Genomic DNA, 22,644 nt, shown 5'->3' on the forward strand with positions numbered 1-22,644 from the left:
GCATAGAGGCTAGGATGTGTATGGGCATACCCAGAGCACCATGGGAGTTGCTGTAAGGGCGTGCTTTTGTCAAAGAATTAACTATCAGATGTATGCCTTCCTTGGCTAGGGGTACCCAGGACACAAGGGGTTGAGAGGAGGGCAAAGCCCCGTTTGAATTAGTGAACTCGCTGCACTGATTTCCACTAGCGCAACTATTTAATTGAATCCAACTCTTAAGTGTTTTTGACAGTTTTCATCAATGAAAAAAGCAACTGAGGCAGTGAGTGCATTCATTCGCATGCCACAGTAAGTTGTGAGTTAATGGCTTACTGTAAACGTGTCTTCAAACAATCACGATCTGAAGCAAAGGTTTGTTCTTGGCATGCCAATTATGGTTTGAATGGACAAACCACAACTCCTAGTTCAAATGTAATGCTAAACCAAGGATCATGGTTTGTGGCTAGCAGGGAGGAGCTAAGCAGGAACCACCTGCCTGCTCACAGTAAACCATTAAGCCACGGCTTACCGTGACATGTCAATGCACCCGTTGTGTGTAGCACAGCTGTTACACCAAAACAAAAACACACTACTGCAAGCAATGAGCCGAACAACTTTTTGCTAAGGTACAAGGTTGCCAAAATATGCATGCACACTTACCTTTACCATTTATTGTTAATGCAGATGCAATGGTAGCTGTTACTGGCACAGGTAATTGTGGCACTAATGGGTGTATTCTTGGTCTGCTGCCCATCCTAGCCCGTTCTTCTCCAGGTCCTAATAAAGCTCCAACAGGTTTCTCTGCTGCCACTTCCGGTGCTACAGAATCCTCCTGATCTTGTTCAATGCGGTCCAGCTTATCCAGGCTTTCACTTTGAAAGCCATCCACTGCTGTCCGACTCTTGATAGGACTTTTGGGCACAAGAATTTTGATACCTGACTTTGCAAGGTCCATGTTTTTTCTACTGGAAAGAGGAGTGTTGTTTTTCCGAAACTTCTGCGCTGCAAACAACTGATTGTTTTTTGATTCATGGTCCTTTCCAATAACTAAGGACTTTGGGGTCTTTGAAAAAGAACTATTAGTAGATCTAGAAATTTGCTTTCTTGCATTATTTGGAGATGTCCTATTTGTCCTTGTTAATGTGCTTTCTTTTTGCTTTTCGTTGTGATGCCTGTTGAATTCATGTATATATTCCTCACAATTCACAAGGTGCTGTTCGGGCTCCCACGTGTCATCTTCACTCTCGTAGCCTTTCCACCGAACTAAATATTCCGTTTTCCCCTTCTTGTTTTTCCTTTTATCAACAATTTTCTCTACCTGTTGGAAGAAAGATTACAGATGGCGATGAAGACTTGCTTGTGAAAGCTTAAAAATGTACATGTGAAATACACGATGAACTACTTGCAGTAATATACTCAATAAAACAGCTGTTACTTTGCATATGCAGTAGAATCGTGCCCTTTAAATGCCGGCAATTAACTATACCTCTGCTTGTTACTCTATGAGATCAAAGAACCTGAAACTTAAACATGTTCCAATTATTTTGTATGTACTGAAAGTGAATAACTTGTTGTCATGGTGATGAGTAAAAAAAAAATTGTACCATGGCCACATGTTTAATTTGTTATCATGTGCACTGCTATGCTCCATGAGCTTCAGTCACACAATGAAAATTACTATACCCATTGAACACCGCTCTGTCACACAAAGTAACCATGATTCATGACATTTAATGAGGTAGCTCATGGTTTTTGATGGAAAGAACAACTAGCAGAAGACAAGAGCTTTTATCCTTGGCAACAACATGCTTTGGAAAATCCTTGGACAAGTCACATCCCCATTATCTAATCTGTTAAAAAATAAGGGAAAATGAGATTACAATGAGAAATTCAAGGCTTCATATGGGTTCTTTACATTCTTTCATCATTCCTCTCCCCCTACACACACTGACTATTTCTCCTGTAAGATAAAGGAGGTAAAATTTATTAAAGCTATAGGGATGTATAGCGTGGAATTGTGCTAGGAGAAAGCTAACACACCCCTCCTCCTTTACAAACTACAATCCCTTCCACTGCCTCAAAAACTGCTTCCGGGGACTGCAGTAGATCGAAAGGACTTCCAAAAGTTAGCTGCTTCATCTTATTGAGCAGAAACACTTTTTATTAGTGCAAAGCCTCCACTGACTACAACCCCATAGCATTTAACTCTAAGTATTGTGTCAACGTATTACAGGAAACAAAATATTTCTCATTTTTAACTTGAAAACCCTATGGCTAAAGACATGATCACTTATATCATACAAACCATTTTAAATTGAAGTTAGTAGCAAAAAATAAAAGTTTATACTGACTTATTATTCAAATGCCAAATATGTTCTCTCTCCCTCACACACAGTGGCTTTCTTTGCATGTTACAATAAATTAAATTTGTCTTAAACCACACTGAGCATTCTTTGAATATAATGTATGATGGCCTGGTTCAAACGTCATGCTATATAACAATACTTTCAAAGTGTGGCATGGGTTATTGTTTTTGTTTGTTACCATGTTATGTATTTTTGTGTTTTTATATTGCAAACCGCCTGTAGTCCTCAGATGAAGGGCGGTATACAAGTCTGATGAATAACTAAAATAACAATGCTAAGCCACAGTTTGTATTAAACAATGGTTTTAAATGATTTTAAATTATTGTACCCCTCCCTCCTTATGCTGGTCTACAACCATAATAAAGTGTTCATTGATTGATTGATTGATTGATTGATTGATTGATGGTTTAATCATAGAAATGTCTCCCTGCCCTGCAGGTTGTGTGCAGGGGAATGTTTGTGAATTAGCAGGTGCGTATGGATGGCAGAAAGAAGGGGTGTTTTAATTCACCACCAGTATGTGGTGGCTCTCAACCACTTTCCCCTGGGGTTATGGAGCTGCCACAGGTTCCCCACCCTGTAGTCCTTCATCTTCAGGACCATGCCCTGAATCAATTCCCGCTGAAATGGAGCTCTTACGAGAGATGTCCCCAATGGATTACCACAAAGAACAAGTACTATTATCCCATCCATAAAGAAACAAGCATATGTGTTTTCCAAAGCATCTTCAACAAAACAGATTTCTCGCAATGTTCAAGACCAAAGTCCTATTTCTATAGTCACTCTGCATTGCAAAAGAATACAGCGACAAAATCATTTCCAGTAGATAAAAACATGTTGAGAGAGTGTCATCTAATCTAAGTTTCATTTTGGGCAATGGCTAGATCTGCACATGTGTGTGTATAAATATATATGCCTCTGGGGAAAATTTAGATATTGTATGGAAATGGATGTGCACACATATTTTCACAATATGTATTTGTGTGTATCTTAATAAAACCAGAATGCATTGTCAAGAGAGAGGGATCTAACATAATGGATACTATAATAGAATACTGAAAGAAAACAAACACAGAGGGGACATTAGTTTACTCAGCATGTGCTTTGGATTCAAAAAAGTAAAAATTACAATGCAGCAGTTAATTCTAAATGGATTCAAAACAGCAAATGTAGATCTCTCAATTTTCCAAAGATGGAGGCGAAAGGAGTAAAGGATGGTATCCACTACATTCTACTCACAGTAGACCCATTGAAATTAATGAACCTAAATTAGGTATGTTCATAATTTCAATGGGTCTACTCTATGACTCATGTTGGATACAACACTAAGAACATTTCAATGACTTAGGAAACAAGACCTCTTGTTTGGGCACGAGTCAAAAGTAGATCAGAATGCACTACTAGATCAGAAGATGATCTTCAATGGTTTGACTCCCAACAGAAACAGCAAAAGTACTTTTCTTCTTCAAAATTGGGCTATAAAATCTCTAATTTGTTGCAATCCAGATGTCAATTTGTACTTGTATAAGCAAGTCACCCCTCTGTATGACTCATGAGACACTGCAACCAGCCAACTGCTCATTTTTCTTCCATAGACACCCACCATATATCTCCTATACAAAAGAATCAAACATAAAAGAAACAAATCTTATCCAAACAGGAAGAAAGTTCTCCCGGGTTTTTTTGTTTGTTTTGTTTTAAATTACAGCAGAAATTTCTAAGAACATCTCAATCTCAAGTTGTAGAATAGAACATCTTAACCCCAAGAACAAAACAAAAATGTATATATTTTACACTCTGTTTATAAAGAATAGGCTCACAACCAACACATTTCCAAGGGAATCCATTTTGGTCAGAGAGGATGAAATAAATACATTGGTACAGCCTATCAGGAAATTCAGCATCTGAGCATCGTGAAAGATAGGTTAACATGCAGAGAATATCCAAAGTGTGGGATTTACAAAATGCGAGAAGAGTGAAGGAAATACATAATAATAATAATAATAATAATAATAATAATAATAATAATAATAATAAATAATACACAAATTGAAGCATTTGAGATCTCTTAGGTAATAGGATACTAATATATATGTGCAGTGTAGTGAACATACTTTTTTGCACAAATAAAGGTAGTGTTGCATCTGTATGTTGCGCAATTAACAAGAGCAAAGGAAGAGCAAAGCACAAATAGAAGATATACTGCACCTACTTAAAATATATCTAAATGCTAATTTGTTAAGATGGTATTTCTACAGTTGCATTACATGAACCCATAGCCTTTTCTACTGGGAAGTCCCAATTCACAGTTACTAATGCTGAAATTCTTCATGATTGCATCTAAAGTATTAACTTCTTACCAGTTTGTTTGAAGAACCTGAAAAAATATACTAGCTTGCTAATAGGCAAGTACAGTGGTACCTTGGTTTACGAACTTAATCTGTTCCGGAAGTTCATTCTTAAACCAAAACCGTTCTTAAACCGAGGCATGCTTTCCCTAATGAGGTCTCCTGCCGCCGGTGCCCTTCCACCATTCGGATTCCATTCTTAGGCCGAGGTAAAGTTCTCAAACCAAGACACTATTTCCAGTTTTGCGGTGTTTGTAAACCAAATCATTCTTAAACCGGACTGTTCTTAAACCGAGGTACCACTGTACCTGTGATTCAGTGATGGCCATGAAGGAGGGAAAGCCCTTTCTCGTCACCGGCACACCACATTTCAAAGCTAGTCACACAGGCAGGTAGCCAAGACTCACCTCTTCTCCACCAGCCTGCTCACTCACCTGTATGGACTTTCTGGTCCTAATGGCTACCAGACAAGTTATTAACTGTAAAGCTGAGCTTACAAAGAAAAAAATGTTTTGCCTGCTTTGTGACACTTTTCAGCATTCAAAAGGTTTCCTTACAGTATTGGCTCATAGGTAAAATGTGTAAGGCCATCAAAATCTAATGTGAATACAAAATATATTGAACAACCAATTTGGTAAAGTCAAGCAAATAAATAGGGAAAAGTGTGTGTGTGTGTGTAAAATTTATCTCTTTTTCAGATGTGGTAGTATAAAATTGTAATTCCTGTGCTTCAAAATGTACTTCATACAAGCCTCTATTATTATACTTAGTTTTTCATTTTAAGTGGTTAGCCATTTCTGAAGCAGTCTCATTTCTACACATTTATTTATACTAAAAAGCCTCACTGCAACACAAGAGCCTTTTTATGTGAGAACTGTTTGTGGAAATGCTTTGAACTAATTTTTTAACCTAAAAACAAACGAGAAAAGGGTCTTTCCATCCAGGTTTAGGTATTCATCAGATTTCCAGTTGAGGTTTCAAACAAGAAATTGAATATCTAAACTCCAGTATTGTATTTTAAGGCTACACTTATCAACATTTTTTATTTTTGAAATTTTGTTTAAAAGTATTAAGGGAACTTGACAAGAGAAGTCACAGATAAAAGTTTTACTTTACCATACAGTGTATAATTTTGAAAAAGTACTCAAGGGACTCCAAGCTCCAGTTTCAAATGAGTCCCTCCCATCAAGGACTTCTCTATATTTAGCTCCTGTACACGAACACAATGTCTTAAGACTTAGTTCTTATGCATATACATCTGGGAAAGCAGTTCAACCCCTTACAACTGCTCCCAATCCAATCAGCAAAATTCAGCATACACATCCTTAGAAATCTAGGTTGAATAAAAGCTACAAACCGATTTCTCTACATTTGCTATCAGTTCAGTAGCGGTCATTTATATATTTATTACATTTAAATCACATCTTTCTAAAAACATTTGTATTCAAAGCAGATACATTATAATAGAATTTAACTACAGCTAAAGCACAATAAAAAAGTATATTAGAGCTACAATTTGAAATTACAAAGCAGACAATGCAGCAATCTGCTGAAAGCAACTATGAGGTCAGATTAAATCCTTTAGGAAAGGCATTAAAGTTAAAGGGACCTCTGACCATTAGGTCCAGTCGTGACAGACTCTGGGGTTGCGGCGCTTATCTCGCTTTCTCGGTCATGTGGCCAGCATGACTAAGCCGCTTCTGGCGAACCAGAGCAGCGCGCAGAAACGCCGTTTACCTTCCCACCGGAGCAGTACCTATTTATCTACTTGCACTCTGACGTGCTTTCAAACTGCTAGGTGAGCACTTTCCCAATTACTGTATCAATGCATTTAAAAAAGGGTCAAACTGCAAATACACAAAGGTGACCTCACTTTTGTGCAAGGTAAGGGGAAATTCTCTGCTCCCCTGGCTTACTCCAAGGAAAGGAAGGGGAAATTGCTGGTTTGGCCCTGCACTGCTGAGCTACAGTCAGTGGAGGCCACAGCCATGCAGCAACCAAGAATGCCCCAGCCTTACTTGCAACCTTGCAGCTGGAGAGAGCAGCTGTGGTTGCTATGCAACTACGGAGCTAATCAGGGATCAACCCCAAGGTTGGGACTCAGGATCAGCTTTTAGAAATGACGGTACAAAATGAAAGCCAAGATGCTTCATATAAAACAATAGGAAAACATTCATGCAGTCTAGTAATGCCACCATAATATTCTATGCACCCCAGTGTACTTTTTAAGATTGGGGCTCTTACAAAGTTTGGACTGTAGAACAAGTAACACTCTCACACTTATCTTAGTGACTGAGGTTGAAGAATCCAGTAATGGCCAATTTATTACAGATGCACGAGTCACCTGATCTAAGTGCCAATTTGTAAAATCTAACAAACTAAGGGAACATTAGAAATCATTTTGAGATCGAAAACTTAAGGAAGTAATTTTGGCTGCAACATAAAAGGCATCCTCACTTCTGGCTCCAGGATGTGTGTGGTCGTCGTCTCTCTCCCCCAACCCCCGCCCCATAGGTTCCCTTGAATTGTGAGGGCTATCATCTCTCTATTAGCTACTGGGTTACTACTCTCTTAGCACTCCCTCTGGGTTACAGTAGGTCAACCTAACCCATCTCCCACTGGAAGGGGATGTTGCATATTAGCATAGGCATCAAAGCATAATTCTGGTCATGCTTTTCAGCTTGGCACCCTTTCCAATTTTCTTCCCCCTGGCACTCCCTAGCTTCTTTGATATTTTCAGCCTAGCTAAAAACCTAAGGGAATGTACAGACTCACACTGCCACTCCTTTCACTCACTATTGGACAATTCAAGTACCCAACAACTTGTTCTGCTTTGAACTAAAAAAGGCTTGCCTATTTTCAGTTCCCACCATTGCCTTTGTCTTTTTTTTTTTTTTTAAAGCAATTTATTAGGTTTTACAATAAAAATAAACATAGTAAGCAATATAACATTGATCTTAACATATTTTCACATTTTCTTTGGACTTCCTCACATCTCCCGCTCCTACTTTCATCGTTATAACATTTTGTCAGCAATTTATCATCTTATTTAAGTTCTTATATCCCTTCTATATTTCATAATCTTATAATTCTCAGAGGGAGCTAAATTTCACAGTTTTACTTATTTTCTTAAAAACTTCTAAATTTAGTGGTGCTCAGTTATTTTGATCTAGCATCTTATTTAGCATTCACTCAAATTACAATACTTTTGTAAATAGTTCTTAAATTTCTTCCAATCCTCCTCAATCCTCTCTTCTCCCAGGTCACGGATTCTGCCGGTCATTTCAGCCAGTTCCATGTAGTCTATCAGTTGTATCTGCCATTCTTCCAGTGTGGGTAGATCTTGAGTTTTCCAATGTTTTGCAAGAAGTATCCTTGCTGCTGTTGTTGCATACATAAAAAATGTCTGGTCCTTCTTTGCCACCCCTTGGCCGACAATACCCAAAAGGAAAGCCTCTGGTTTCTTAGTGAAGGTATATTTGAATACCTTTTTCAGTTCATTATAAATCATTTCCCAGAACGCCTTCACTTTAGGGCAAGTCCACCAGAGGTGGAAGAACGTTCCCTCACACTCTTTGCATTTCCAACACTTATTATCAGACAGGTGGTAAATTTTGGCAAGTTTGACTGGGGTCATATACCATCTATAAATCATTTTCATTACATTTTCTTTCAGAGCGTTACATGCAGTAAATTTCAATCCATTACTCCACAACCTCTCCCAGTCCTCAAACATGATATTATGCCCAATGTCCTGTGCCCACCTTATCATAGCCGATTTAACCGTTTCGTCTTGTGTATTCCATTTCAACAGCAAGTTATACATCCTTGAAAGTACCTTAATCTTTGGTTCTAACAATTCTGTTTCTAATTTCGATTTCTCCACCTGGAACCCTAGTTTCTTATCATTTTTAAAAACTTCTTTAATCTGAGCGTAATGTAACCAATCTCGCACTTTGTCTTTCATTTTCTCCAAACTCTGCAATTTCCAATTGTCTCCATCCTTTTCTAGTATTTCCCAATATTTTGGCCATTTAGCCTCCATATTGGGTCTTTTTCGGGCCTTGGCTTCCAAAGGTGAAAGCCACCTTGGTGTTTTATTTTCCAGCAAGTCTTTATATTTTGTCCAGACATTAAACAATGATTTTCTGACAATATGGTTCTTAAAGGCCTTGTTTGCTTTAACCTTGTCATACCATAAATATGCATGCCATCCAAAAGCATTGTTAAACCCTTCCAAATCTAACACATCAGTGTCCTCAAGAAGTAGCCAGTCTTTTAGCCAGCAGAACGCTGCGGCTTCATAATACAACTTTAAGTCTGGCAGGGCAAAGCCCCCTCTTTGTTTTGCATCGGTTAATATCTTAAACTTAATTCTGGGCTTTTTGCCCTGCCAGACAAACTTAGAAATGTCTCTCTGCCACTTCTGAAAGCACTCCGTTTTATCCAAAACCTGAAGTGTTTGAAATAAAAACAACATCCTTGGCAATACATTCATCTTGATAGCAGCAATTCGGCCTAACAAAGAAAGTTTCAATTTTGACCAACTATCTAAGTCTCTCTTAATTTCTGTCCAGCATTTTTCATAATTGTCCTTAAATAGACTTAGATTTTTTGCTGTTATGTTTACCCCTAGGTATTTTACTTTTTTAACCACATTAAGTTCCGTCTCATTCTGAAACCGTTCTGACTCTGTATCAGTCAAATTTTTCCCCAAAACCTTAGTTTTCTGTTTATTTAGTTTAAATCCAGCCACCCGACCAAAGTCATTAATCAGTTGTAATACTCTTTTCGTACTGGGCTCTGGTTTCTGCAAGGTCAAAACCAGGTCGTCTGCAAAAGCTTTTAATTTATATTGTTTCTGACCGACCTGAATTCCTTCCACCAACCGATCCCCTCTAATCATGTTCAATAGCACTTCCAGTACCGAAATAAATAACAAAGGGGAAATAGGGCAACCTTGTCGTGTCCCTTTTTCAATTTTAAACTCTTCTGTAACCACATTATTAACTATCAGTTTAGCTTTCTGTTCTGAATATATCGCCTCAATCCCATTCTCAAAACCCCGTCCCACTCCCATCTCTCTTAAATTTCCCATCATAAATTTCCAAGAGATATTGTCAAAGGCCTTCTCCGCGTCTATAAAAATTAAAACTGCTTTTGTATTTATGTCTGTTTGCAAAAGTTCCAAAATGTCAATAATGTTCCTTGTATTAGCAAACAGATGTCTTCCTGGGAGAAAGCCGGCCTGGTCCTTATGAATTACTTCATTTAAAACTTTTTTAAATCTATTTGCCAAAATGTCTGCAAATATTTTGTAATCCACATTTAAAAGAGAGATGGGACGGTAGTTCTTAAGTTGTGTCTTTTCAGCTTCCGACTTTGGTATTAATGTGATGAACGCTTCCTTCCACGACTCCGGTGCCCTCTTCCCCTCCATAATTTCATTGCTGACCTCCATCAAAGGTTGTATCAAATAGTCTTTTAATGTCTTATAGTAATTGGAGGTCAGCCCATCTGGTCCTGGAGATTTGCCAAGTTGCATGTTCTGGATGGCTTGTTCGATCTCCTGTTGTGTTATTTTAGAATTCAGGATTGTCCTATTTTCTTGTGTCAATTTAGACAGTCCGTTTTTTGCCAAAAATTGTTTAATCTCAATATCATCTTGCGGCCCTTGGGTGTATAATTTTTTGAAATATCTCTGGAAACACTTTCTAATGTCCACTGGATTCTGGATGTTTTTTCCATCAACCTCTAAGTTCGTAACAGTATTTAATCTTTGTCTTCTCTTCAACTGCCAAGCTAGCAGTTTTCCACATTTATTCGCCGACTCAAACGTTTTTTGTTTCATTAATTTAACCTTCCATTCAATTTCCTGATTTATCAATTTAGAATATTGCGTTTGATAAAGTTTAATTTCTCTCAGAGTTGGCTGTGACTTCGGATTCACTCTTAATTTCTTCTCTAATTCTTTTATTTTATCCAAGATCTTATCTTTTTTCTCATTTTGTGTTCTTTTCTTTACTGCATTCTGTTGTATCAAGAATCCCCTCATTACAGCTTTGCTTGCGTCCCAGATTATTCTTTTTTCCACCATATTATTCATGTTTATCTCAAAATAGTCCTTCAAAACTTTTTGGGCCTTCTTGGTAATTTCCTGATCTCTAAACAAATTGTCATTCATCTTCCATCTAAAGGATCCAGTTGGTAATAGTGTCATATCCATCTTTACTGCATTATGGTCGGAGCAGGTCTTTGGGCAGATTTCCACTTTTCTGACCTTAGGTGCCAGGCCTCTAGAAATCCATATTTGGTCGATTCTTGTCCAGGTCAGTTGGGCTTCAGAAAAGAATGTTCCCTCTCTTCCTAGTGGGTTCTTTGTCCTCCAAATGTCAATCAAATCCATGTTGTCAGTCATTTCAAAAAAGGTTTTAGGTAGTCTGCCGTCTTTTGTAACATTTTGACTTTGTGACTTGTCCATGTTAGTTGATACGACCCCATTCATATCTCCCATCATTATGATGTTGTTGTAGTCCAGATAGTCCAGCATTGTCTCCTGCAACTTCTTGTAAAATTCCGATTTCCCTTCATTAGGTGCATAAATTCCTAATATCAGCAGTTTCTCTCCTTGATATTGTATCTCAATAGCCAAAATTCTTCCATGTTCATCTTTAAATAGGAATTTAGGTGACAGGCTCTCTTTTGCGTATATCACCACGCCTCTCTTCTTAACTTTGTCCGACGATACAAATTCCTGGCCCAATCTTTTATTTATTAACACTTTTCTGTGGAGCCTCGTCACATGTGTTTCTTGTAAACAAATAATGTCCAATTGTTCTTTTTTTAATATATGAAATATTTTTTTCCTTTTTTCCGGAATGTTACAACCATTAATATTCCAGCTCAAGAGTTGCAGAGACATCCTGAACTATCTGGTTATTTTTCAAGGGGTGGTATCTTGTTCTCAGGATCTTCAGGTTCCACAGATGCTGATGTTGGTACTGGCGTTGCCTCAGGCCCAGAAGGTAGTTCAATTCCTTTTTGAAGGTCCTCTCCGTATGTAGACAGGAATTTGTCTCTCTCTTCCAGTGTTCTTACTTTAACCTTTCTCCCTCTAAAGGTAAAAGATATTCCTTGGGGAAATTCCCACCTGAATGGAATTGCGTTGCTCCTTAGTAGTTTAACAAGTTCAGAATAGGCGGCTCTAAGATCCAGCAGTAGTCTTGGGATATCTTTATAGATTTCAATTCTTCTATCCAAAACCTCCAGTGATTTTACGAAATGTAGTCCCAAGATCTTATCCCTTTCCTCCTTTGATCTCAATGTTATCAGACAGTCTCTGGGCCTCTCCTTCTTTATGAATCTTCCAAGTCTGAAAGCTGACACAATTTTAAAGTCCTTTTCTTCCAAATTCCAGAACTTGGAGAATTCTTTGGTCAAAAACTCAGTTAGATGTCCTTCTTCTGCCTCTTGTAGTGATCTAATCCTTAAGTTGTTCTCACGATTTCGCAGTTCTATCATGGAGAGATAAATCTGATGTTCCCCAACTTGTTTAGTGAGTGGTCTTACCTCTTGCTCTAAATTTTCTAATTTTTGTCTGGTGTCCTCAGCCAATTTCCGATTTTCTGCTGAGGTCTCCGTTAACTGTCCAATTGCTTGTGCATTCTGTACCACTTGTGTAGTTAATTTATTTAGACATTCTGTGTTTTTGTCAATCTTTGCTGATTGCGCATCTACTTTCTTGTCCAAAGCTTCCAATTTTTCAAAAATTTTGTCTAGAACAGAAACAGATGCTCCTGAGGCCATATCTTCCAATTGTAACTGCTCTGCTTCGCCCTCTCCCTCCACTTCTGAGGGCAAAGTAGGTACAGATGATCTACGTGTCTGTGAGGCTGAGGTTAGAGTTGTTAAAGTTGTTTGTTTAGCTCTCCCTCTTTTTCTTGTGCCACTCATTCCAACGTTATCTGTCAGTCAAGGTCACACTGAGTTATTCCCAACCATTGCCTTTGTCTACATGGGAACAGAATCAGTCCACAGGTTGTTTTTGAAGAGGAAGCAAAACCCGCAACAGTAGCTTGTTAAAAAGTGACTTCTCTACCCTTGGTATGGGGTCCATGTGTCAAGCTCCTAGGTTTCTTGCTAGTCCCCAAGGAAGAATTCCCCATTCTTCCTCCTATATGAAACAGGTAAATATTTGTGTTTCTAATATATGTGTTCCAAAGGTCTGCACTTTTATTTGCCATGGTTTCTCTCTCCTAACTCTACCAGCTCCTTGCGTTGCGCATACCAGTGTGAACATGTTGGCTGAATGTGTATGTATATGTTTGTGAACTATCAAGGACATGCATTAACAGGACATTTCTGGGCAGAGAAGATTCCCTGCCAACCCACTTACTTCACCAGGTACCTGACCATGTCAAATGTCAATGTGGGCTCTGGGAAGCCAACTTGCAGCCCGTGGTCTTCCTTATGTGTGGCCTTTCACTGTGTGAATGCTATCAAAAATAATTTTTTCATAAACCCCCATTGATAGCGCAGCACTGGGGGAATTGTAGGCACCAAGCATGAGCACAACATACACATAAAATCGAAGCCTTTAACTAACATGTAAATACGCCCTTGCAGACAGTTACGTATGTATAAGGCACATCTCTTTAAATGGATTATTAAGATTCAGAACCATGAGCTTAATTTTAGCTCTAGAGTAGTGTTTCCCAAACTTGGGTCTCCAGCTGTTGTTCAACTACAACTCCCATCATCCCTGACCACTGGTCCTGCTAGCTAGGGATGATGGGAGTTGTTGTCCAACAACAGCTGGAGACCCAAGTTTGGGAAACACTACTCTAGAGGATTGTAGCCAGCGCTTGTGCATTGAGTTCCATTTGCAAAACTGGACTTTCCCCTCTTCTCTCCCTCAAAATCTGCTCTGGAGGGAGAGGATAGGAAAGGAAAGGTCAAATGGACAAGCAGAAGTGTACTGTGCTAGAGGAACAGCAGTGCTGGACACAGCCCTTAGTCTAAAGAATAATTTAACAAGTGAGTAATTTCTCATGAATTGTCCTCTGTTTCAGAGCGAGAATTGCATAGCAACATTTGCACATCTGGTAACAAAGGAATGGGGTGAGCAAGAGTTATAAAACAATTTGAACCCTAAATTGCTTACACTTCTGTTTTTGAGCCTGAATTTCTATGCCTCTTTTGAAACAATGTTAAAATAATTTGAAAATCAATTAACTGTTCTGTGACCCAAGTATATTTGTGACAAAACATTACTTAGGGAGCACTTTAGCATCTCAAATACTAAGCATGAGCTCTGCACTGTTACATGTACTAATGTGGTGAATATTTTTTGTTGCATTATGAATCAAAGTATTAACACTATTTGAAAGTTTTGAAAAGTCATTGGGAGGTGTATCAAGAAAGATATGATAATTCATATTACACTACTTTATGCGCAGATAACTTTCCTTGGGTTAGGTTACTGTCATTTGGATTTACTCAGGCACTGCTACTCATACAACTTATTTTATTTAAATATTTAGAAAAGCTTTCAAGGTAGAATACAAGAATTATGCGTCTTAGACCAGCCTTCCCCAATCTGGTGCCCTCCAAATGTTTTAGACTACAATTCTCATCAGCCCGTTAGCATGCTCAATTGTCAGGTATTATGGGATGATAGTCCTAAAATCTGGAGTGCACCCAGTTAAGAAAAGACTGCTATTAGTCAAGTGTTTCTCAAACTTTTAATACCTTAGATCACCAAACCAAACTTTCTGATGGCTCCCCACATTTCTACTTTTATATAATAAAATTATGTTTATGTTTTCTCAGGCCATAGAATGCTGGTAGATGAAATGGAAAAGTCAGTAACAGTAGCCTTTCCCTGAAACTAAGGGAGGCAGCAGAAAACCTTATTTTTTATCTCAGTATTTCCCTCCTGCATCTCCATTAATTACAGATTTAAATAAAAAGATGAACACGGCAGATCATGTTTATCGTTAAAATCTAATTTCAAGCTAAAATTAGAACGATTGCAAGGATTATTTAGGCAAGTAATTTAGCCTCGGTTTCTTTACCAGCACTGTTATCTTAATCATCGTTCATGATTAACCCCAGCCCTTCCCATCAATAATATTCCAAATTCATGTACAGAAAAACCCAAAAGAGGCCAAAGGCCAGCTGAGGGACCACTGGAAGTAGCTTGAACTTGCATTCCACCAGCAGAGAAGAGCTGTGCTTGTGGGCCAGCACTTACACTCCCAGTACAAACCACCCAGTATGTGAGTGGAAAACTCTCTCAGAGAACATATACCACTAGGGTTGTCGCACTGGCCTGAAACAAAGCATTCTGAGGGGGTTTCTGAGGCAACCTTAGTCCTCAAGTCTCCAACATGCCCACAGTGCAGGCTCAAAACTACACAAGTTCCAGAACTTGCACTGTTAATTTCCTTCCCAATTGTGGTGGTGGGGAGGGGGTGGTGTTGATGGAAAATGGAAAAGACAAGTTTGAAAAACCCACCCTGGACCTCTTCCCCTGGCTGGAAGAAGCCAGTGGCAATTTGGATGCAGCAGAGCAGCCTCCACCGTCTTCCTTCAAGCAAAATAGAACTGCAGACTTAGTTATCAAAATGTTTGTCACATAGGGAGGAGGAAAAAGAAAGCACATCGATTCCAATGGTATGGAGCTGTATTCTTCATTGCCCTGAACAATTTTATTTTATTTTAGATACTCACACTTCAACTTTGCGATCTCAAACATAACGACACTCGTACCAAATGCGTTTGACACAAAATCACCACCGCTTCATTATGGCTAAGTAAGAAACAGGGATACCCTTAATATTTAAAGAACTGCAGAGAGTTCTTTCATGAATTACTAAAGAAACCATAACAACCCATGGGGAAACTCATAAATTTGAGTTTATGAAAAGAAAATGCCATAAAATCTATTGGATTCTTTCATTCCATTGTATGTTCCTTTTCCTGGGACAAAGTACATTTTACTAGGCCCTTGGGGCACACCTGATAACCCATGAATTCCTATTTTGCTAACATGGAGGTGACTGCTACAGCAGAAGAAGCAATGTCCCAATGAAATGGAATTTTAAAAGCACTGTCCACCACTGCAGGCCACAGTCTCCAAATTATATCACCTCCTAAAAACACATTCTTGTCTGAATTGTAATTTGGCAATATCTTGCACATGAAGTGAAGCTGGCATGGCTATATTAATAAGCACTACTCAATTGGCATAAAGTGTTAAATACTGCCTCTCTCACTGATGATGCAACGGAGTGGCAGGTGAATAACTTATTAAAAGTAATCGGCAAAATAAATCAAATATTTGCCAAAATAACAGACAATAGATACAGGTGATATGGATAGATCTCAGCTAAGATGCAAAATTTTAAAACCTTTTATAAGGCTGTGTTGCCCAAGGACCACTTCTGCCACCATTGATGATGTGTGGGGTCCTCACAGATACTCTATATTCTAAAGTCTCTATATTGTTTGGATGTCGCTTCGTAAAGGTATCTATCAACCTGCAGAGTTTCCATCAAGACCACTAGCAACCTAAAACAAGAAGGTAAAACCCTTTGGGCAAGGTAGCTGTTGTGGCACTTCTAAAGTAACAAATCCCTCTCCCATTTTAAGGTGATGAAGTCTCACAATAACACCTGTAAAGGACTCTAAGTAGCGAAAGGCACTTTTTCAGGAAGCACTGCAAATTTCCACGTAAGAACAATACAGTAAGCGTTATGTCACTCATCAAGGTTTGTACTCTACACCCAAAAGGTGCACCCAACTCCCATTTGGACCCCACACGTTGACACGTAACACCCACAAATGTGGGGTGAACCAAACCCTACTATCACCTTCATGCCCTTTGACTTCCCTTTTACATCTGAAACGCCTTCCCTTTGAAACTGAACTTCTACGTATAGAAGAAAAAACTAACTACACTATCCTCCTGTTCTACGTGGGGGTTTTTGGGAGAACCCAAGGACATTGCAATCAGCTCCCCCCCCCCATTAAAGCCTTTTGTATGGATGTTCGAAGAGAACTTAATGCTGAGACCACACACATCAGTAGAGAAGATGGAAGCCCTAGCTACAGTGAATATTTCAAAGAAAGCACTCATGCCCCCTCCCACCCGGAAGAGGTAATGTGTTCTCCCTTCAGATTCGGTTTCTTATTTGCTTGCCTACCTTTCCAAGACTCAGGGACGCGGGTGGCACTGTGGTCTAAACCACTGAGCCTAGGGCTTGCCGATAGGAAGGTCGGCGGTTTGAATCCCTACGACGAGGTGAGCTCCCGTTGCTCGGTCCCAGCTCCTGCCAACCTAGCAGTTCAAAAGCACATCAAAGTGCAAGTAGATAAATAGGTACCGCTCCAGTGGGAAGGTAAACGGTGTTTCCGTGCACTGCTCTGGTTTTGCCAGAAGTGTCTTAGTCATGCTGGCCACATGTCCCGGAAAAACTGTCTGCAGACAAACGCCAGCTCCCTCGGCCAGTAAAGCAAGATGAGTGCCACAACCCCAAAGTCATCCGCAACTGGACTTAACTGTCAGGGGTCCTTTACCTTTTTTAACTTTCCAAGAAGCTACCCATGCCAGCTCAAGGAAGTTTACTTACATCTTATTAGGCCTCCTTTGCTCCCCATTTGCTCTAGCTCAATCTCCCTCGGCATCTGTCTTGTCTATCTATGGCTTCGATCCAAAGGTGGATAAACTGTGATCTTGTTAAGACTCCAACTTCCATCAGTCTCAGACAGAATGGCCAATAACTAAGGATGATGGGAGCTGGAATCCGCCAACATCTGGGGGCAGGCTTGCTACCCCTGCTTCAATAATTGCAAATTTAATTAAAATGCTGTGTGTAGATTTCCTGTGATTTTTGGAAGATGCCATGGCCTCTGGGCTAGTACAATAAAAGAAATATGACTGTGTATTTCCTATGGCTTGGTTTCTTTAGAGTGACAATAATAGATCTGTAACACAGAGAGTGGCCCACTATGTACTGGTTGCACAAGAAAATCAGGAAAAAGAAGTTAGATAAGACTGCTATAAGTTGTTTTGGTGGTTCAGAGATTTAATCTGAAATCAAGATAGATTTAAGCTTGTTGGGTGTCTCTGGTATCTTCTCTCTCTTACATTATGGATGTCAGCTTACATTATGGATGGATGTTCGGTATTAATTTATTATTACTATTGCTACAAGTGGCTAAAACAATAAACTTATGAACTATGTCATTCTCTGGGGAGAAACAATTGTGTAGTTGACTCATTGTCTCCTACACCTCCGCTCATTGTCCCTATTCTGGCACATTGAGTCCTATATGGGAAACTGCAAATTCAAGTCTCTCTTGGGTGTGCATATAGACAAAGGGTTATGTTAACAATTGTCTCTGGAGAGTAGAGGTAAAGGCAATTAGGATAGAAGTATTAACAAATGCAGCATTATTATTTTTTAGAAACCCCTCCCAGTTTTATAGTAGTCACTTAGAGGGCCACTATGGGGTGCATTGGAAGATGGCCGACAATACCATCTCTCCGACCCACACGGAGTAATTAAGAGGCTGTTATGGGAGTAGGCAGCCTCCCTTGTTGCCCCAAGGAAATGGGGAACACTGCCCTTGCCTGCTGTGCCCATAAATCACCCCCTAATTTGAAAGAAGGGGGTGAGGGACCTAGGCAGAATGCCCCCGTGTGGACATCGGCTCTCCTGGACGCTGTCTCTGATCGCGCACTAGTTGTAGCAATTTGGAATAATTAATTACAAAAGAAGCAAATGCACATATTTCAAGTGAAGAAGGGGAGTGAAGTCTGCTAATTTAAGTGACCTCTGCGAAAGAAGACGACGGGCTGGAGAAACAGGAATATTTTACGATGAAGATACACCCAAGGCGGGGTATGTTGACAACGGGGCTGAATGGGGGGGGGAACCCTTTTTTACTTTCCTTCTATGTGATTTACAAGAACCCCTCCTCATTAGAACCGTCGGTTGAACTGACCCAAGCAGGATGAATAAGGTCTGTGTGGAGATAAACTTTAACCAAAAGTATGCTTTATGGAGACAGAGAAGCAATAAGAGCTTTTGGGAATGGCGCAGCAATTAATTCGGAGTCGCCATCTTGCCAAAGGATTTACAGCCGGGAGGAAGAACAGATTTGTTTTCAGACTGCATTCCTAGTGAATCTCCTCAGAGGTTTTGAGAAAGGAGGCAGACTGGTGAAGATTAATGACGCTAAGACTGTTTTGATGTATGGAAGTGATGTTATATGGAAAACGTCTGGATATGGTTACTGGATTAAAAAAAAAATATCCATGCAGGATTACAAACTGTTCTAACCAGCTTGCGGATACTTTCAGAGGTCACAAAGAGAAAGGAAAAATATATGAAAATAACAACAAGAGATGTGGAAAAATAATAAGAAAGGACTGGATAGTACTGTGAACATCATAAGGTTAGATTTGTGGACATTAAAACAGCAGTAAGAAGCAAGAAGTTGATTGGATCCCTTCGGAACTTGAAATATGGGTACCCCCCGACTTCCGGGGTGGCGCCATCGGCAATAGCGGACTCCCTCTGAACTGGAGGGACCAGCTCCGCATGAAACGGGTCTTTTCCGCTACGGCGAAGCGGGGACCCTTCTGGAAATCACAGGCGGATGAAGCCTGTGACCGTGGGACTCGGTGGGCACCCTTAGCGCCCCCCCAACCCGCAAAGGAACCCACTAACGGGCTCCGAAGCGAAGAGGGGGAAGTGGCGCGGTGCTGTGAGTCAATTGCTTTTTCTGCGGAGCGAAGCCGCATAGCCGTTGCCGGAGAGCGCTGCCTTTTTCCTGGGACAATTTGGCATCTAAAATAACCACCCGTGAGTACTGGAACATTGAACATTTGGACTTTAAATAAGAACTGGCGAAATAGAAAGGAATTTGGACTTAAAAATTTACCTTAATTTGGTACTGAAACGGGAAGGTCTAAACAGGAAGTCAGCCTTCCGTTTCCTTGTAGCCAGAATAAAGCAAAGACAACGTAAACTAGAGCTTTAAAAATCACTTTCAAAGGATTGGCTTTCACCATTTAAAATCGCTGAACCCCCCTTCGGCAGCAGGAGAAGAAGGGGGATCTTTTTGGGGCTGTTTAAACCTGCAGAAGTGAGTTTAAAGCAAAGTAATTTTCCACCGTCCTGATCCTGGAGCAGGGTGTCAGAATTGACGTTTGAAGCTCATTGACCAGAAACAAATGTCTTTGACAGATAGTTAAAAGAAGAGAAACATAGTGATTCCATTGTTTCCTTTCGCATTTTAAAAAGAACAAATATGGACAAAATACCTTAAAAAAGAAACTTTGTTGCTATTGTTTTTAAAAGAAAGAACAACCAGAAGATTTCCCCCTAGAGGGGGACTGTGAAATTGTAACTAATTCCTGGGAGCTTGCAGCTGCCACAGATTACAACCGTGGGAAAGGATTTGTGACCTTGCAGGACAATGTCTTCAGAAGCACTGTTGGGTGCTCTCTGCAAAATAAATGCCCTATTGGATCAGTTAAGCCAGAAGACGGATTTGATGACTAATGCGGCCAGAACCTTTGAACAGGTAGTGGGAAATTATATGGAGCCCACCCAGGAGCTAAAACAGGAGTGTGCCATGACAGAACAGTTGAGAGAAGAGGATGCTGCTGAATCTTGGGTGCCAGAGACGGAGGGAGCTGCGGCCCAGCAGGAACATAAATTTTTGGATTTGATAAATGAACTTGGAAAAAACCAGACTTGGAAAGACAAAGTATGGTTTGGTTTGGAAATGGGGGATTGGACAGACCCCCCTATACAGGGAGATTTGGACTTTTCGAGTCTGGCAATGGGCCGTCAGATGTTTGGAGCTGTGGGGGCTCTCAATTTTGGAGGGAATCTGAAACATGTTTTTAAATACCTCATGGAGTCTAGTCTGGACTATGGAAAAGGGGCTGATTTGTTGAAAAGGGTCAAAAACATTACCAAGCTGGAGTTCCCACGAATGAAAGGAAAATATGAAGAAGAGCTGCGGAAGGGACATGGAAGAGACTTGAGGGCTTCGGATATAAGATTACCAGGTTAATGTGCTAGATTAATAAGATAAAAAGGACTGACAAAACCCAGGACCAGGAGGAAGGGACGCTGGATGAAGATTGGATTGTTTATTTCTTTTTTTTTATCATTAGGATTGTTCTATAAAATTGATGAATGCTAGAAAAATGTTGAAATGAAATTACTTGGCTCTTGTAAAAATGTCTAAAGAATTTGGTAAGAATGTTATGGCTAGGAGAAGTTGGTAAAAATAAGATTTAAGTTTTAAACTTTAAGGTTTTCTATAAGATAAGATGAAAATAGATTAAGGTAATGTAATGACAGAATACTATGAATTATGGAAAGGATTTGCTGCGATTATTATTAATCAGGATACAAGAAAAGGGAGGAGGAGGAGGTCAAAGAAAGAAGGTATTGAAAGTGGAGAACTTGAGAATGATGGTTTTATTTTTTATTTTTCTGTCTTGTCTTTTTTTTGTGTAATTAAAAAAAATTTTTTTTCAATAAATATCATTAAAAAAAAAAAAAGAAATATGGGTACCCCCAACAAAAATTTAAAATTCGGCTGTGTAATTTGGAATTTATGTAATTTGGTTTGATTTGATGTGATTGGTCGGTTAATAAAAAATTATTCTTATAGTAGTCACTTAGCTCAACTAAATGTTATACTAGTAGTATACAAGGCTCTTCATTCATATATGGCCTTGTGAAGCCTACAGGCTGAATGGCTAGCATTTTTTTAAAATGGGCCGTTAAATTGATGTTCTGAAAGTTTACACCCTGCAGATAACAGGTTAGCATGTCACTAAAATGATTAGAATCTGTTCCACTGATACAATTAACACTTGCAATTCAACAAAAGGAAGCTTCACAAAAGATTTTTTTTATAGCTTAGCTGAATTCTTCATTTTAAAGTCTAATTTATTTACAACTATAAAGAGCTTTCTTCAAGATAAAGAGTTGGCCTTAACATTCTACTCATTACCCTCTGCGAACTCAACATGAGAGCTTATTGAAATGTAATAGCACGTACTGGCCACTGAAAATGCACATGGGTGCTGTGCAGCGTGGGCTAACAAACCGCGCTGGTTCATATGGATGCAATATCTGCACACTAGCACAGCTGCCTCACATATCATAGACAGGTGGTAGGAAATGCTGTATGCGTACAGGCTGGCAAATGAGCTTTCAAATGTTATGCCAGCTGCGTGGAGTGCCTACATGCATAAATGCTTTCCTATAGCTTCCACAAGGCAGGTGTCATGTCAACATGAGCTCCAAAACCTTTCAAATGCAAACAAATTACCTCATGTACTCCATATCTCCTAACAAGCTATTTATGAGCATCCTGTTTCCCACCCCAACTTCTCTGTCCAACTGGTTGCTGGAGCATGAGAACACTGAGGTTATTGTGAGATCAGAGGCTCTAAGTGCTTGCTTCTGCTGGTTGTGTGAGCTGCTATGCTATGTAATAGTTTTCAATAAGGGTGTGGGATTCAACTACCCCATTCCACTAGCAAGAAGGCAGTGCAAGGATTCATACTGGTGCAATAGGACTTTCCCACACCCTCTCCTCCCATAGCGCTTCCCCCAAATCCACTCTGCAGGGTCAGAAGAACCCCCATAACACTTGCACTGGCAGAACAACCTCCTAGCGCTATGCTGAGTTCCAGCTATGATTTGGAAATCAGTTCCAACAGATAAATACACTTCCTTGCAGCTGTAAAGATGGCGGTCAATAAGAAGTAAGGTTTATCTCCACATTTCTTTATGACTAAAGGTAAGAAAACTCAAACCACTGACAATTAAGTTAGTTTCATATTAAAATTAGACCACCACAGCCTTTACTACCAGAAAAGCACGGCCATCAATAGAAAAAGGAAG

At 39.6% G+C, this 22,644-nt stretch overlaps 1 protein-coding gene across 2 annotated transcripts in view; it reads right to left on the reverse strand.

The window, feature by feature from the left end:
* Positions 1 to 22,644, reverse strand: part of CDYL (chromodomain Y like) — a 104,635-nt gene that overhangs the window by 62,024 nt on the left and 19,967 nt on the right. For both annotated transcript variants that reach the window (XM_081014853.1, XM_081014854.1), the window contains exon 2: positions 640 to 1,297. In XM_081014853.1, the coding sequence (XP_080870979.1) occupies positions 640 to 1,297 (658 nt within the window). The remainder of the gene's footprint in view (positions 1 to 639; positions 1,298 to 22,644) is intronic.

Source organism: Podarcis pityusensis (genome assembly GCF_964106645.2).
Source record: "Podarcis pityusensis genome assembly, chromosome: 7".
Lineage (NCBI taxonomy): Eukaryota > Metazoa > Chordata > Lepidosauria > Squamata > Lacertidae > Podarcis > Podarcis pityusensis.